This window comes from Mesoplodon densirostris, chromosome 5 (genome assembly GCF_025265405.1).
Source record: "Mesoplodon densirostris isolate mMesDen1 chromosome 5, mMesDen1 primary haplotype, whole genome shotgun sequence".
In the NCBI taxonomy this organism is placed as follows: domain Eukaryota; kingdom Metazoa; phylum Chordata; class Mammalia; order Artiodactyla; family Ziphiidae; genus Mesoplodon; species Mesoplodon densirostris.
The window spans coordinates 69,488,255-69,504,594 of NC_082665.1; the positions used below are offsets into that span (position 1 = coordinate 69,488,255).

Sequence of the window (16,340 nt, forward strand, 5' to 3'; positions counted from 1 at the left end):
CTCCCCAGCCCATGTTGATGGCTGGGTGACCCCCACCCAGCCTCCCCCACCACTCCCTGCCCCAGGGGTGTGCCTGCCCATGGAAAGAGGCCCTGGAGTCCCACTTCCTATTAGAGCCGGCTCTGCCCAGGCGGTCTGCTCTGTAACCCCGGGTCAGTCTCTCTATTAATATTCACTTGTCGGTTTCACCCCTTTTTGTTTCTCCTTGGAGGGATCTTACTACCTGCCCAGCTGTGAATTGCTTCAGGAATTATCCTGCCTGCGTAGTCCCTTAAGGACGGGCCTCCCTTCGTTTATCTTAGAACCCTTCAGGTCTCAACACATTGGTTAAATGAGACTAAAACAGTGATGTCAGTATACAGTACGTGTCACAAGGCAGGGTCATGGTATAACCGTGCAGGTTTCAGCGTAATGTCAGTAGGTAATCACAGGGAGAGGTCCACTAGCAATGTGTACCGAAGTGTGTGTGCCTTTCCCCCCTGCCTCACCCCGACTCCCCAGGCTGTCTGGAAGGGCGACCATCCTCCTCATCACAGCAGGCAGAGCTGCGAGCAGGCTTATTATCTTTGTAGAATAGCAAGCTGGGACAGAAGAAGCTAGGATCCTTGTAGGTGTCAATGAGTAGTGGGGAAAACTCGGGGCTGTTAAGTTTACACTTGTGTGGGATCAGATTGGTTGGCCTCCTGGGTCCCAGGTGTCCCCAGTTTGTGTTGTTGCTGTTGTTTTTAATGAAACAAGCTTGTGCTTTTATTATACTAGTCCAACCAAGCAGTCATGGCCTCGTAATTCAGCTTATTCCTGGGAAACACCAATTCCCTAACTGGGAAGTCCTTTAGGATTCTTTGATCTTAAAGGATCAAAGATTGGGATGAAGGAACCTAAAGGCAGTGGAAGCCTTTAGTTGTGACAAGTCTGGGTCCCGAGGACCTACTGATTATTCAGTGAATGTTTGTTGACTGAATTAATGAGAAAATAAAAGGGCTGGTGCTCTAACTTTTGGGGTTTGAGAGTGATAATTAGTCTTCTCTCTTCCCCTTCCTCCCGAATGAATCAGTTGAAAGATAAACTCAAATAGGGATCACAGTACCAGCTCTATTTTTGGTAAAGCTCAAGTGGCAACTGGCTTGGCCCAGAGCTTCCTGTTACTCTTCCATCTCTTCTTCGCCTCAATAACTTCTTCAACCGGTACTCCACCCATGGGGAGAGCTGGCTGACTGACACTTGTTTAGGAGTCACGGGGGATAATGTTGTTGCAGGCTGTAGACCGGCAGAGCTGGGGGAGAGAGGCCACACCTGTGAGGACAGGCAGTAAACTCCTGAGTGTGACCCAGTGGGTGTCCAACTTCCCCCATCTCATGAAGTCACTGACTAAAGGGGGGGTGGTGAAGGGCTTCACGTGTGCCCCCTTCCTCCTCTCTCCGGGGGAGTGGAGTGACATCCCCATTCCCGGTGGAAGTGTCACCCCACCATGGACGGGGAGGCAGGCTCTCAGGCCTTGTGCTGGTAGAGGCCCCCCTGCTGGTGCCTAGTTCTGCCTGCCCTCCCAGGTGTTGGCTCTACCCTCAGCCTGCAGGGCAGGTGTTGTCTCCACCTTACAGATGGGGGAGGCTGAGGCTCAGACCGCTTACACTGCTAGCCCGGGGTCACACAGGCAGCAGTGGTCAAGGGGTGATGCACACCTGGGTCTCATTCTCCCCAGAGCTGAGCTCCCTCCTCTGCCTCTGCCGTGAGGCCTCCCACCCCTACCCCGTGGCATCCACCTGGCGGAGCTTGGGCACCCCCAGGGAGTTGGCATTGCTGTCTCTGTTTCCATTCTCCTCTCCGAATCCCCACAGAGGGAACAAGGCCCCCTGACAAGTGTCATATTCCTCCCTTCCAGTGCTTGTGGGGCAGCTGCTGGGGAGAGGTGCCTCTTGTCTTCTGAGGGCAGATGCTATGGGATTGCGCTGCAGGCTGACCTCACAGCAGCTCCTGTGTCTCCTTGAGTCTGAGCCTGAACTAACGGCATGTACTTAAGCCCAGGCGTAATGCGGTGATGTGTGTGTGTGTGTGTGTGTCCATCTGTTTGCCAGGCAGGAACGTCAAGGAGGGGGCTGTGGGCATTTTGAGAGTTTTATGTCAAAATATCCTACATTGCATCTTGTCTAGTAGACTTGGTGCTGGGGAGGTTCAGGTGGTCTCCGGGGAGTTTTGACCTGCTCACGGTTCTGCAGTGTCTATATCTGGCCCAGTGGCTGAGAGCAGCTCTCTACCTGCGTTACTCTGCCCACGGGCCTGCCAAGGCATTAGCTAAACGTGGATTAGAGCTTGTTCGTCTGCCACTGCATGGCCCTGTCCCCACTGTGCCCTGTCAAGATGACATCCAGACTGACGTGGGTTCCAGGCAGCCTTGGAGTCTGTGCCCTTCAGAAGCATCTCAGAGCCTGTGTTGCAGCAGAGCGGCTGTCGGAAAGAGTAACAGCCTTGTGTGTCGGAATTCCTCCTGTCTGAGGAAACGGGGGCTCGTGTCCTGCAGGGTCAGTGCCTATGTGTGGCTTGTTCTGGTGGAAGGGAAGGGGTGGGTTTAAATCAAGAGTCTCTCTGAAGTAGTAGTGGGTGTTTGGGGCCTGGCTGTCTGGGCCCCGAGCCCCCCAAATTTGGAGGTTTCACCACCCAGGAGAGGAGTGTGACCGTGGTGGACCAGAGAGGGTTGAGTCAAAGACATCACAGAGTTCCCCAGTGTCAGTGCTGGAAGGGGCCTGAGGCCATCTGGTCCAACACCCCTCATTTGCTGGAAGGGGCAGCAGCCCAAAGAGGTGACCTGTCGGGGCCATCCAGCAGGTCGAGGGAAGATAAGAACTTGAGTGTCTGATCCTGGCCAGCGCTCGGCTGCCTCTAGCCATGGTGTGATTCATTGTTGATGAAGGAAAAGAGGCAGAAAATCCTCAAAGCCATTATATGTATGGTTGCACAGTTTTCCTCCTAATAGCATTTGATTCAGGTTCATCTGCAGCCCCTGGCTGGGCAGCGAGGGGAGGCTTTTAGTTGCGCACACAGTGGGTGCTTTCCTGGCACCTGCTCTGGCTCCCTGAATTCCCGTTGAACTCATCCTCAGCTCTAAGTTATTCAGTGCTTTGCCCTCCCCCAGCTGCGTCACACTTGCTTGTCAGTCCCGCGTTTATTGAGTGACTGCTGGGCTGGGGTTTGTCAGCTCTTGGGGATCTGGGGCCTCTGCCTCTGTCCCCATGTGCTCCCAGAGCCTGGAGCAGTCCTGGCTTCTGGAGGTGGGATAAATGCTCGTTGGTGGAGGTTGGCCTGAGGGGAGAGAGGGCGGAGCATGGGGCCAATTGTAACCGTTTGGTTTTTCTCCTGCCGGTGACTAGGGTGCAGCGTTTGCAAGAGGATAATGCCGCATTTCCAGAAGGCTGCGACCCAGCTGCGGGGCCAGTTCGTAAGTGAGGCGCCATGGGCCAGGCGGGGCTGCCTGCCAGCTCCCTACTTCTCCCTCTCTCCCTGGGAGATGGCGGAGGACGGGTACAGGGCGAGGGGAGAGGGCAGGTTTTGAAATCACGGGAAGGACTTATTCTATTACTGCACCCCTGCCGCCCCAGGCGTGTGGTTCAGAGACCTGTTCTCAGTGGATGCTGAGAACTCACCAGAATTGCTGGGACCAGGAGAATTTGGCGCCTGTCAAAGACCAGTAACGACAGAGCCAGGAAACCAGCGAAACACCCAGGGGCCAACAGCAGACCGTCAGGGGTCTAGAAGGATGGGGGCTGGGCTCCAAAGCAGGCCGAGGCTCTCTCGGTGCCGGGGAGCCCAGTGGCAAAGAAAGGGGGGCACGGTGACACCAAGGGTGGGCCCAAAGCACGAGAGGGTCCATGAGGCAGCCTCCTGCCCGGGCTTGCAGGGCTCTGTGGTTCCTGTGGGGCAGGAAGAACGTTGGAACCACAGCAGGGAGAGGCAGTGGGGAGCTGGAAACCTGAGCCCACGGGTTCTCGGAAGGAGAGTGTGCCGGGGAGCAGGCGGAAGACAGGGTTGTCTCAGGGATGCCTGCCTTTAGGAACAGGAGGGGAAGGGGAGCCACTGAGGAAACGGGCCTTCAGAGAAGTAGGAGCAACCAGGATGGTCAGTGAGGCAGGAGGGGAGGCCGGGGCAGTCAGACCTCACCCGGGGCGGAGCGTCAGTCACTGACGGGCCTGGTCGTGTCCGTGTGTCCTTCGCCTTGCCAGGCTTGTCTCTTCTGTGCCATAGGTCTGTCCATTTTTGCACTTACCCCGAGCCACAGAGGTTTGGGGGTTTTCGTTTTGTTCGTTTTGGGTGTTTGTTCTTTTTTTTTTTTTTTTTTTTTTTGGTAGCAACAGAAAAATAACTGCTAGCTCCTCCGAGAGCATGGCAAAATCCATATTCCTTTCATGAAAGGTCATCAGGTGCCACCTCAGTGGGGTGGGCCAGAGTCCCACCAAGGGAGTCCTGAGATCTTAAAACTGCATCATGATTTTTACGGATCAAATTAAGTTGCTGATGAGTTCAGAGTCAATTAAAAAAAGTTTAAATGGCAGCCCCTGAGCATGGTGACAGCCCTGCTCGCTGGCCCCAGGATTGAGTTGCAAAGAACCAGGTGCTTTCTCTTTTGACCTCATTTCTGGGGAGACACCAATGTCCTGCTTGTTTCTCACTAATAAACTTTTAGCAACTTGCCTAGAGACGTTTGGCCCTGGGGCACACATATATCACTCTGGGGAAGTTCCACTTCACATTTTGGGGCCTCAATAGATACCATATTTTAAGATTATTTCGCCTGGAGAAGAGACTGAATTACCCACAGAGTTCTTTCCGCTGCACCCATATACACTTAGACAACCGTTCAGCTCACCCTCCAAACTCTGTAGTGCAGTGGAGGGTAAAGAACTCCAGCCCCAGTCAGATGACAAATAAGCTGGCCAGCTCCGTCAAAGCAGGTGAGGTCTTGGTGCCAGTCTCGTGCACTTTCTGGAAGATTCTCAGCCAATGCTGCCTCTACCTGCCAAACTCAGCATTCCTCCAGGCCCCTCCTGTGCTCCCCCAGAGCCTGTCCCTGCCTTGCATGGTTGTGTCTGCTCATCTTTGCTTTTGTTCTGGATCGCTTTGTCCACCAGCTGATACTAATTATAATAAGGTTTTCTCACTGAGATGTGAGTTCTTGAGTATATCTTCAGCACAGAGCACAGGCTAAGCTCAGAGTAGGTGCCCAACACATGCTGATGAATGAATGAATGAGCAGGTGGCTTACTGGGTACATTTTATTTTAAGCTCTATATTTACATTAAAAGCGATTTCTCCTTTTTGAAAGGAATTCAGAGCATCAGTTCCTAAGGACAAAGGCAAAGTGGGAGGACGTTTGTGGGACAAGGGCCCTGGGTTCTTTTCTGGCCCTGGGTTCACAATAGGCTCACTTGCAAGGTTAGCCCTGAAGATTACTTGTTAAGAGTACCTGCTTCCAAAAATGGAAAAAGAAAACAAAACAAAACCCAGTGCCTGCTTCTCCTGCTTGGGCCCAGGTCAAGAAATAGAAAAAGGTGACCCTCCCAGTTCCCTGGACAACGTTATAGAAAAGTCAGTGGGATTGTTCAGGTACCCAATGAGGCTGGCCAGTCAAGCCCAGCTTTGGCCAGGTGTTAGTTACCTCTGTGTTATGTGAACTCATCCATTACTTTGCTTCTGTATTTTCTTACTTGGGGTTTGTTTTGTTCTGCTTTCCCCTTAGTTTCTTAGGAAAGCACCTTTTGAAAAGTTCTCACCCTTTCCCAGCTCCATAAAGGAGGAAGGGTCCGAGCCACCGGGGACATCACCTACTTCAGGAGGCCTCTAGAGGCCAGGGCTCATGGTGCAGCCACAGCTTCCCAGGAACGGGGCAGCCAGAGGTGTGGATTCCTTTTCGTCCTTGCACACGGGGCAGAGATGGGCTGCTGGTCCCCTGAAATCAAAAGCTTGCTCCCCACCGCGCTGCTGAAATCCAGCTGGGTTAGCACCTCCTGTTTCCTCTTCATCTCTGTCATCTTTGGGCCCTTTTTGGCTGGCCGTGTCTGTGGCAGGGGTTAGAAACCTTCCTCCTCTACAGGTTTCTTGGGAGGTGTCCAACCTAATGATGTCATTAAGTTGGAAGCGAGGCTGGGTCAGGGATGCACAGCCTTTGCCATTTTCCAGACTCAGATCTGCCTCTTTTTTTTGCTGTCACTGACATCTGGTGAGTCATCGGCATCTGTCCCACCTACTCCTACTAACTGACATCCTCATCAGCAGCCGCTCCCCGTCTCAGAGCAGAGCCCATCCTCGTCTGTCTCCTCTTCCCAGCCTTGCCAGTTATTGACGTTCACACTGAGTCTTTTGTTAACCTTGGCCATGATGGGCCATCTGGGTGTAAACAGTGAAATGTGTCGGTCTTGGTGCCAGATTTGTGCAGATCTGACTGTGGTGCTGGCTGTTACTAACCGACCGGGAGATCTTGGGCAAGTTGCCTTGGAGCCTTCACTTCCCCCATCCTTAAAATGGGGATGATAACACCAACCCTGCCCACTTCACTGGGCTGTTGGAAGAGCGAACGGGCTGGTGCGTGGAGACTGCTCTATAACCTGCGGACACTTCACAGGTACAGATGACTGACACCTCCACGCGGCTCCCACTGCTCTGTGCTTACTGTTCCTTCCACTCACTGAACGGGGTGCTGCCAAGGGTCTGCTTTTCACCCTCTTTCCTTTCTTATTAACACACTGGAACAAGGGCCTGGCACTGTACTCTCCTTGTCTCCTATGGACTGTCCCTCAGTGATTTTTTTTTTTTTTTTTTTTGCGGTATGTGGGCCTCTCACTGTGTGGCCTCTCCCATTGCGGAGCACAGGCTCTGGACGCGCAGGCTCAGCGGCCACGGCTCACGGGCCCAGCCGCTCCGTGGCATGTGGGATCCTCCCGGACCGGGGCATAAACCCGCGTCCCCTGCATCGGCAGGCGGATTCTCAACCACTGCACCACCAGGGAAGCCCTCCCTCAGTGATTTTTATCTACATCTATAGCTCAACAAAATGTAGCTCCATGGAGCCTGAGTCTCTAAGCTCCAGTACCACATGTCAGACTGCTTGCTTCCCATCTTGGTCTGGATTCTTCTCCCTGGGTCCCAGACGCAGGATGTCTAAAATAAAATTCAGTGTCTTTCCATCTGGCAGGTGGCCAGCTTTCCTTCACGACTCCTCCCGAGCACCGCAGGCTCTTCTGTCAGTGTGCCCTTTTGCCAAGCCATTGTCATCCATCTCTCCCCCTCACATCCTGCATCCTCTCCCTGCCCACCAGCCCAGGTCAGACCCTGGTTAGCCCATACAGGGTGGTTGCCAAAGACTGCTGACTTGTCTCCCTGACCTGTGACTTTCCCCTCACAACCCCCGATAGCTCTCTGGCACCTCCTGAATAAAGTCCTGGTTTCTTAGACATTAAAGCCTGGTCCACAGCGACCTCAGTGAACTCGCCCAGCCTTCTCTCCCTACTCCCTTCTGTGTGTCCTACAGTGAAACCAACATGGTCTCGGTTCTTGAGCCACACCTTGTTTTGTCTTGTCTCCATTTTCTCTTCCTGGAATGTCTGTGGAAGTCTTACCCTCCTTGACCGCTAGCTCACACGCTCCTGCTCTGTGGAGTTTCCTTGATGGTTCCTGTCACAATATGGGCTGGACATGGGAAGATCATGTTGTGTCAGCCGACTGGCCCCCCAAGCACACGTGGCTCGGTGTCAGGCACGGTGACCCTAACTTCTCCTTAGGTTGAGACCAGTTTTGCCTCATTTGGATTCACAAACCCCAAAAAGTGTGTGTAAGTAGTTGTTCAAAAAGCAGTTATCTCATTAACTAATAAATGACCCCAAAGTAGTCAGGAGTGCTATAGAAACTCAGAGAATTAAGAGTTCATCACAAGCAAAGGTGGTTTAGAAAGGCCACCTAGGGGAGTGGGGTTTGATTTGCCTTAAAAGATGGATAAGTCTTCGGTGGTAGCCGAGAGAGGGGGAGTGGGCAACATGAGCAAAGGGGGTAGAATACTCGAAGTCAGGGCCAGGAGAATACAGCATGGGTTCTGGGAGTGTGAGCAGATCTGCAGAGCTTCTTAGTGGTATTAGTGAAGACGGCTAACAGATTTTGAGTGTTGTAGATACTTTACTTGTACCATCTCATTTAGTCTTCACAGCAGCCAGAGGAGGGGGCTGCAGATGAGGAGACTGAGGCACAGAGGTAACTGTGACTTGCTCAAGGAAAACATCTACTGAGAGAGGAGTTAGGATTTAGACCTAGCATCCTAACTCCTGAGCCCAGGCTCGTAGCCACTGTGGTATATTCCCATCTGCAAGGGGCCCCAGACGGCAAACAGTCCAACTTCCTCCCTGTGCAGAAATCTCAGACTGTCTCATCCCTGGGAGAATTAAAAACCTAGACCCTAGCAGGTGCACAATTAAGGGTTTTGTAGGAAAGAAGAATTAAAAAACGAGACAGGGACCACATGGTCTTTGAGTGTGGAGTTAGACTTTAGCCTGCATTCAGTGGAATTGAAAGGTTTTGCACCGGGAAGTGATGTAATGAAAGAGGAGGATGTGGAAGATTAATCTTGTGGTGAATGTGCACTGACACTGGGGAGATCAATTAGACATTAAAAAAGAACTCTAAAGTAGACAATTATTACTGGAACAGGCTGCTGAATCAGTCTGGGGAAGTGAGCAGACGGGCTTTTAGAGTGTTCCAGGGCTTCTAGTAAGTTCTGTCTCAGGCTTATTTTCCCTGTATTCCTTGTAGCATCCCACAAGGGGGTGGGAGAAAAAAAAACAGATTTAACAAGCATTTATTGTGTGTCCACTGTATGCCAGGCACTGTGCTAGGTACTTAAAATGGTTCATAAGATATGTTTAGATGCCTCTAGGGATGGAGCTGCCAGAGGCACAGGTAGCTCCCATCACCCAGGATTTGGTAGGAAATAAAGAACTTGAGCACCAGTTTTGTGCTAAAACCTCTGACTTGGGTCATCCCATTCAGTTCTCTTAAGAGCCCTGTGATAGTCTCCTCACCCACATCTTCCAAACAGGGAACCTCAGGGAAGGTGAGTGACTTGTCCAAGGTCACGCAACTGCCGAGTAGAAACAGTCCTCTGAATCAAGTTCATTGTCCACTGAGACTGCTCTTTCTCGTTTTCTCTCCCTATGCCTCCTTACATATTATTCAGCAAAATTCCGCTTCCTGGTTTCTTCTTTCTGCTTCTGTAAGTGCTGCTGGCTTTTTTGAACTTCCTCTCCCTGTCCCTCTATGCCACCCGGCGTTGTGGAACAGTCTTCTTGAATCTGGCCACACTGTTCTCTCGTGAGAACAGATTCAAAGTCCTTTTTCCGGGCACCTGATCCTGCCATATAGAAAAAAGTTCCTGCTTCAGGAAAGGAGTTCTAGGGGACGCATTCTGGGTTGTTCTTAGTACATAGGCTTGTCATCAGTAATACAGCTACTACAGTTTTCCTTTCCCATTCAGCGGTGTTGGATATGTGGACCCCTGCAACCAGAACATGTTCAGACTCCAGAGATGATGGTCAAATGATGCTGTAGGTGATGGTCACCCACAGGAGGCCTAACAGGGTTTGGAGGGAGGAGAGTTAGGCAGGCGGATGGTCATGAGAACCATGCAACCTCCTTGGCCACATTAACTGAGATCTGAGAATGTTGCACCTGAAGCTGGGGCGGACAGACTGAGGTATCCAGGAAGGTGTCCAAGGGTGCCTTAGAGTGGTAGAGTGGCTCAGTGGTGATTCCATAACTTGGGAGAAGAGTACAACCTTAGTTGACATGGGCAGAGAAAAGGCATAATATGTACTTGGGTGGCAGTGAACCCACTCTAGGACCTGGTTGACCTTGGTAACAAGGCCAGGTTTCTTCTTCAACCCTCAGAACTTTGTTTTGCTCTGGGATGGTTTTTCCCACAGGGCAGGCAGGAGGGAATGCCTGTATCGGGGGCAGCCCTTGGGCCCAGATGACTGCTTCTTCCAGAGCACTCGGGCATCGTTCCCAGCTGGCTTGGCTAGCCTTGCGCCCCCGCTGCCCTGGGCTGTGCGTCAGACTGTGAGCCTTCGTCCCCATCATCTGTTTCTGGTGGGACAGCTGGGCAGGCATGGGCAAGGTGAGGGTGTCTGTGGGCGGAGAGTGGACAGGTCTGTTCTCCCTTTGCTCCCAGGTGCTGGCCGGGATGAACGTCTACTCCTCGGAATTTGAAAACATCAAGGAGGAGTACAACGTGCGCGGCTACCCCACCATCTGCTATTTCGAGTAAGTCCCCTGCTTCTCTGCTGATGCTCGCTCCCCTCCATGACGGCGTTTGCCTCCCTGGCTGAGCCCACGTTGTCTCCTCATGTTTCACAGGAAAGGACGGTTTCTGTTCCAGTACGACAGCTATGGGTCCACAGCTGAGGACATTGTGGAGTGGCTAAAGAAGTAAGTTGGCGTTTGCCCTGGTGGAGGGGGGGTGGGGGGTAGGGTACAGAGGGGGAGGGGCATCTGCCGGGCCCCAGGGTGTCCCTGGTCACAGGGCTCCGGCTGGTGGTTGGGAAGAGAATGAGGAAAGAAAGGACCATTTTGTGCTGCCCACGCAACTGTCTGTGGGCTGCATCTAGGTGAGGGTGGGGATCTGTGCGTGCAGAACGTGCAAGTCGGGAGGATTTCGTGTGACTGGCCGTGATGACTGCATTTCAGATAGGTTTTTTCCCCTCAGTCTACCCGATGGCTAGAAGTATTTCTCACCCAGGACGGCAGGTGTGAGAGAGGTTCCGCTGCAAGTCTCTCTGAAAATAGAGTTGTCACTCGAACACTCATTTCAAACATAACACTTTGTATTATGTGCCATGAAGCTAAGAAGTGTCCTCATGCCTTAGATTTGCAGACTGCTTTGTCGTTCACCGTGCAGCCCGGCGGAGCTGCTTCATAGCAACCTGTGGTCCTGTTTATAATGTGATTAGATCCTTATAACCCAAACCGCCCATGCACCTGGAGTCCCCCGCCCCCCATGCTAGGTGTGTGACTTTTGCATGATGCTTGGACCCTTACTGGTGTGTTGGATGGGGAGTCTGTCTGTCTCCCCAACACCTTCTCCGTGGCCGGAGCTCTCCTGAAGCCCGCCCCGGAACACTCACCTGCTCTGGGCTCTGCCTGTCACCGGCCTGGCACTTGCCAGTCACTGCCAGTGTGTGGTTATTTGTACACAGTGCTTAGAATAAGAACAGCATTTTGGAGCATTTTGGGAGCTCCACTTTGTGGCTGACCCTGTTCTAAGCACTTTATGTCTCATGGAATCCTCAGGACAGCCCCGTAAGGAAGATATTATTATTACCCTTATTTCATGAAGGAGGTAACTAAGCAGAGTGATGAAGTAGCTCGTCCAAGCTCCTGCAGCTGACAAACAGAAGGGCTAGGGTTGGCCCCTGGCAGCAGCTCCCCCGAGTTCTGGCTGGAGCCTCTGCCCTTTCCCCAGCTGCCAGCACGGTGGATATTTATTGACATCATTACCGCAGGGGCACAGGGTTAAAGAATTAGTTATCCAAAGCAATGAGGTTGAAAATGTGTATTTTCAGAATGGGAAAGGAAGATAAATTTTGTACCAAAAAAAACCCCCCAAAACCCACAACAAACTATTTGATTCTAAAGGTTGAAACTCTCAATCTTCCGTTCCATGGGTTCCCGGGGGCCCAGGAGATAAAACACCGTGGCAGAACCATGTTTGCATGGTGTCCTTTATTTCTTGGAAGCATTTTCACATCTCTGTCTCCATCTATTACCTTATTTCCAGCCCCTGCCCAGGAAGGCAGCTCCCCATTATCCTGTACTCATTGTCTTAACTTGGGCCTTCGCACCCCTGTTTTCATTTTTCACTTGATAATAAGCATGTCCTCTCCTCCAGCCAGACATATCTCGCTCTGCTTTGGGAGAAGGTTTCAACAAATGGCAGTCTCATTTGTCACCAGAGCATAAAATCTGTTTCCCTCCCCCTTCTCTAACCTTTTCTGGCTTCAAAATACACTCGTATCTTCTTGGAAGGATAAGGTTTATTATTTTTTTTTAGAAAGTGTTCAGAATTGCTTGCTAGCCCTGGACCAGGGGAACACGTCAGGGGCTTTTCTGAGACGGGGTATTATCTCCCCGCTGGACTCCGCCACTCCGTCCCCCACCCCACCCAGGCCCACCGCAGCTCCTCCACCAGACCCTGTCCTGGGCCCCACTCCTACCCCCAGGGCTGCCTCCTGATCCCTGTCCTGGGCTGGCCCTCCCCACTTCCCACCTCCGCCTTCCTCCCTCTCCTCACCCCCATGGTCAGGAGACCTTGTTAGCAGCTTTTGGTTCACCCTGGGTCTCCAGTCTCCAGGCAGCTGAGGTTGGTGGGGTAACGCCGGGGAAGGGAAGACAGCATCCGGGTCCCCCTGGGCAGCACCTCCGGAGCCACCCAACCACCTGTGGTCCCTATGCTGGAGGTGCACACATGGGGGCAGCTCCTCCAAAGGCATGACCATAACCCACTCCCCCAGCACAGCCGGGGGCAGGGAGGCGACTTCCTTAAGGACCCCCAGTGAGCTGCCTCATCTCATGCCTCAGCAAGATCTAGCAATGTGGGCTTCCCTGGTGGTGCAGTGGTTGAGAGTCTGCCTGCCAATGCAGGGGACGCGGGTTTGTGCCCCGGTCCGGGAGGATCCCACATGCCGTGGAGTGGCTGGGCCCGTGAGCCAAGGCCGCTGAGCCTGCGCGTCTGGAGCCTGTGCTCTGCAACGGGAGAGGCCACAACAGTGAGAGGCCCGCGTACCGCAAAAAAAAAAAAAAAAAAAAAAAAAAAAGATCTAGCAATGTTACTGTGCGAAGTTTTTAAAAAGTCTTTTCTGATTTTAAGGCTATTCAGTGAGCTATATCATTATTGAAAAACCTAAATATTTAGTTAAACAAGGGGAGAAGTGGCCCCCTTACTCCACTACCCAAAGATAATGTGTGGTGATATTTGGCAAATTTCCTTCTAGGTTCCCCCCAACATATACCCAGCTGTGCGCGCGCGCGCGCGCGTGTGTGTGTGTGTGTGTGTGTGTGTGTGTGTGTGTGTTCCTGGTGCCAGGTGTTTTAAGTCTTCACCAGGTTTCCACCAAATCCTGGTAGGTGGGTAGCAGTGATCCTACCTTTCCTGCTGCCCTGCACTTCTTCCTTGGGCCTCTCCATTGGCTGCTCATGGCTTATGGTCACCAAATGTAGAAGGATGAGGGTGGATCCAGCCTTGCTAATTCTCTAGATCAGGGGTACCCAATCCCCGGGCCATGGATCGGTAGTGGTCCATGGCCTGTTAGGAACCGGGCCGCACAGCAGGAGGTGAGTGGCGGGCCAGCGAGCGAAGCTTCATCTGCGGCTCCCCATCGCTTGCGTTACTGCCTGAACCATCCCCCACCCCCACCCCCATCGTGGAAAAATTGTCTTCCACAAAACCACTCCCTGGTGCCAAAAAGGTTGGGGCCGCTGCTCTAGATGACTTTCAGAAGCCCAGGAGAGAAGAGCCAAATCCTGCCCTCTGACATGTGACTGACGAGTGGGCCAGGCAGGGCATCCCTGGTGTCGGAGTGCCCCAGGGCTCTGGGGTAGATGCGATGATCCTGGCAGTGTGCCCTTTTGTGCTTCTGGCAGCTGCGTTTCTCATTCCACTCTCTGCAGATTTCCTGCTACTCACTTGGGCTTGGCTGGTAGAGGGTGCAGAAGTGGCAATCCATTTTGACCTAGCTACCCATTTCTGCCTGTGTATTTTTATACTAACCAGAAGTGGACTGAAAACAAACACAAAGCGTTCTTGACTTGTCATGTTTTGAGTTGCATCTTCTTATCAATGGCATGTGCGCCTGCCTCAGGCAAGGACGTGCTTTGTGTGAACTTCCCAGTCCTGGAGAACCTGGGAAGTCAGAGTTGCGGGATTGGAAGGGAATGTGAAAGTCAGTGAATCTGCCCCCAGCAATTCCATTTCAGCGTTGTGTTACCTCTAGGACAGATGTAGTTACTCCATCCCGCTTAAACACCTCAGAGGACAGGGCCTCGACTCGTTTTGAGGGTGTCCACTCATGTTTGAATGATTCTTATTGAGGTTATGAATGATATCTAGAAACATTTGGGTAGTACTTCATACATTCACGTCCATTATCTGTCTAGATGTACCTGCAAGGCAGATGAAGAAGGGCCTACAAATATACTGCCTTGTAGATGTTTTAAGTCAGGCTGGTTGCCTAAGCCCCTAGAGCTGGAAAGTGGAGGAAACAGGACGCAAAGCCAGGTCTTCTGACTCCCAGTCCAGCTTTGTCTCTCTTTTCTGTTGTAGATAGAACATTCTTAGTTCTGTTGAGCTAAAGTTTCTTTCTCTGGAGCTTCCACTTGGTGTTCATTCTCCTTTATGGAGCCATAGAAAATAAATCTTAGTTTCTCTTCCCAGTGCAGTCTGAAATGTTTGAAGACAACTGTTGTGTTCCCCATGTCTCCTCTTCTCCTGGTTAGACACCTCCAGTTCCTTCAACTATTCTTGTCTCATTCCCTTGTTGATTCAGAAAGAGTTTATTGGGTATCTGCTTTGTGTTAGGCGTAGGAGGTAGAGAGATAATCTAGAGGGAGCCCCATTCTTTAAGGAGAGAGACAGTAAAAAAAGCATAGTTCATAGTGCCCTCTTACTGCTGTGCCCAGCTCTGCAGGCCTCTCCAGAAAGCAAACTTCCTGATGTCCACTGAGTGGGAGAGGGGCACCCACCTGGCTGCTGGGAAACGGACAGGATCTGAGGGCCTCCCATTCAGCCCCAGGCCACAGCCCTGCTTTAAGGGCGTCCTCCTGGTCCTTCAGAGCCTTTGCATATTAGGGTGGTTCTTGGGCCCCTGCCCCCTCTGAACACCCAGCACCTCAAGTTTCCACCCTCTAAGAAAGGCAGAAGTTTTTTGCTGAGTCGGTTTTCTAGCTTCTAAATTTGCACTGACCTCTTTTTCTCTCTTTGCTGTTGTCTTCCCTGTTCTTTTTGCTCTGGTGGGTTCATCCTTTTTTTTTTTTTAAACTCTTGTACTGTTATTTTAGTGGTTTTGGAGTATGTCCTCCGTGTTTAACTAGAAATTTCTCAGACACTTTCATATGCTTGTACTGCTGCTGAGGCATGGCTTCTCCATTCTGTGTGTATAGTCTTGCTGGATTTTTAAAAATTATTTTAATTTTAGAATAGATTCCCTTCACATAATTAAAATAATTTTTTAAAAGATACTTAAAAATTATACATTGAAGTTTTCCTTTTATCTGGTTCCTCCATCCTATTCTCCCTCCTACCCCTTAGAGGTAACAACTTTAATCAGTCCTTATGCAGATAACACGCAAACATGAATAAGTATTTTTTATCTCTCTATTTTATGCAGAAGTTAGCACATTATGGCCTGTTGTGTATATCCCAGCAGTCCACCCACATCAGAGTGTAGGGGAGCTTCCTTGTCCTTCTTTACCACGCTCAGCCCTCCATCGTGCAGAAGGACTGCAGTTTACCTACCAAGGGACACTGGGTTCTTCTAGTCTCTGCTATGACAAGTCATCTACAATGAATACCTTGGAATGTACGTAATTTTGCATGTGTCCAGGTGTACTGGAAAGATAGATTCCCCGAAGTGGAGTTGGTGATGTTTTCAGGGATTGGTGTTTTGAGCCCAGGTTTTGGAACCTAGGTTTCTTGGTGTTTGTCTGGGACCGTTGTCTGGCTGGTGACTCATTCTAAAGCTTGATTTTGCCATCAGTGCTACCTGACATTGGATGTGCGTGGGCTCAGAGTGGTTTGCCCTCTCCCTGCCACTTCCCATTGCTTCAGACCAGGGTGGCTGAAGCTGCCAGTGGGGCCTCGTCCAAAGCACCAGAGAGGGCTTCTGAAGGTGCCGTCAGACCCAGGCTGTGCCGTAGGGTGGGGCTGGCAGGTTCCACTGTGTCAGCTGCATGGGAGGGCTGCAGATTCCGTTGCGTGGGCAACATTGGTCTCATGAATTCTCAGCCCTGGCTGCTGGAACTTTACACTTTTTTTCTACTGTAAGCTCTCAAAGGCAGGAAACAATGGTTGTCTTTTCACATTTGTCATCCTAAAGCATTTTTCCAAAGTAGCGATTAAGGTGCTCTGGCAAAGGTATTCATAAAGCATCAGGGAGTTTTTGTCACTAGCAGCCTTATTATCCTCAACTTTGGAGCAAGAGAGGGCAGCTATGAGCCTCCCCCATCACAACAGCTGGTGACATAGATGTCAGCACATGGCTGTCCCAGGTGGAGGCAGGCTCCAGGGAGGTTAAGCACCAGCCTGAGGTTTTGCAGCTCGT

At 51.5% G+C, this 16,340-nt stretch overlaps 1 protein-coding gene across 1 annotated transcript in view; it reads left to right on the forward strand.

Annotated features, from left to right (window-relative positions):
- The window catches only part of PDIA5 (protein disulfide isomerase family A member 5), a 94,391-nt gene that overhangs the window by 44,148 nt on the left and 33,903 nt on the right, over positions 1–16,340 (forward strand). Inside the window, exons 8-10 of the mRNA XM_060099951.1 lie at positions 3,363–3,430; positions 10,199–10,290; positions 10,384–10,455. Coding sequence (XP_059955934.1) covers positions 3,363–3,430; positions 10,199–10,290; positions 10,384–10,455 — 232 coding nt within the window. The remainder of the gene's footprint in view (positions 1–3,362; positions 3,431–10,198; positions 10,291–10,383; positions 10,456–16,340) is intronic.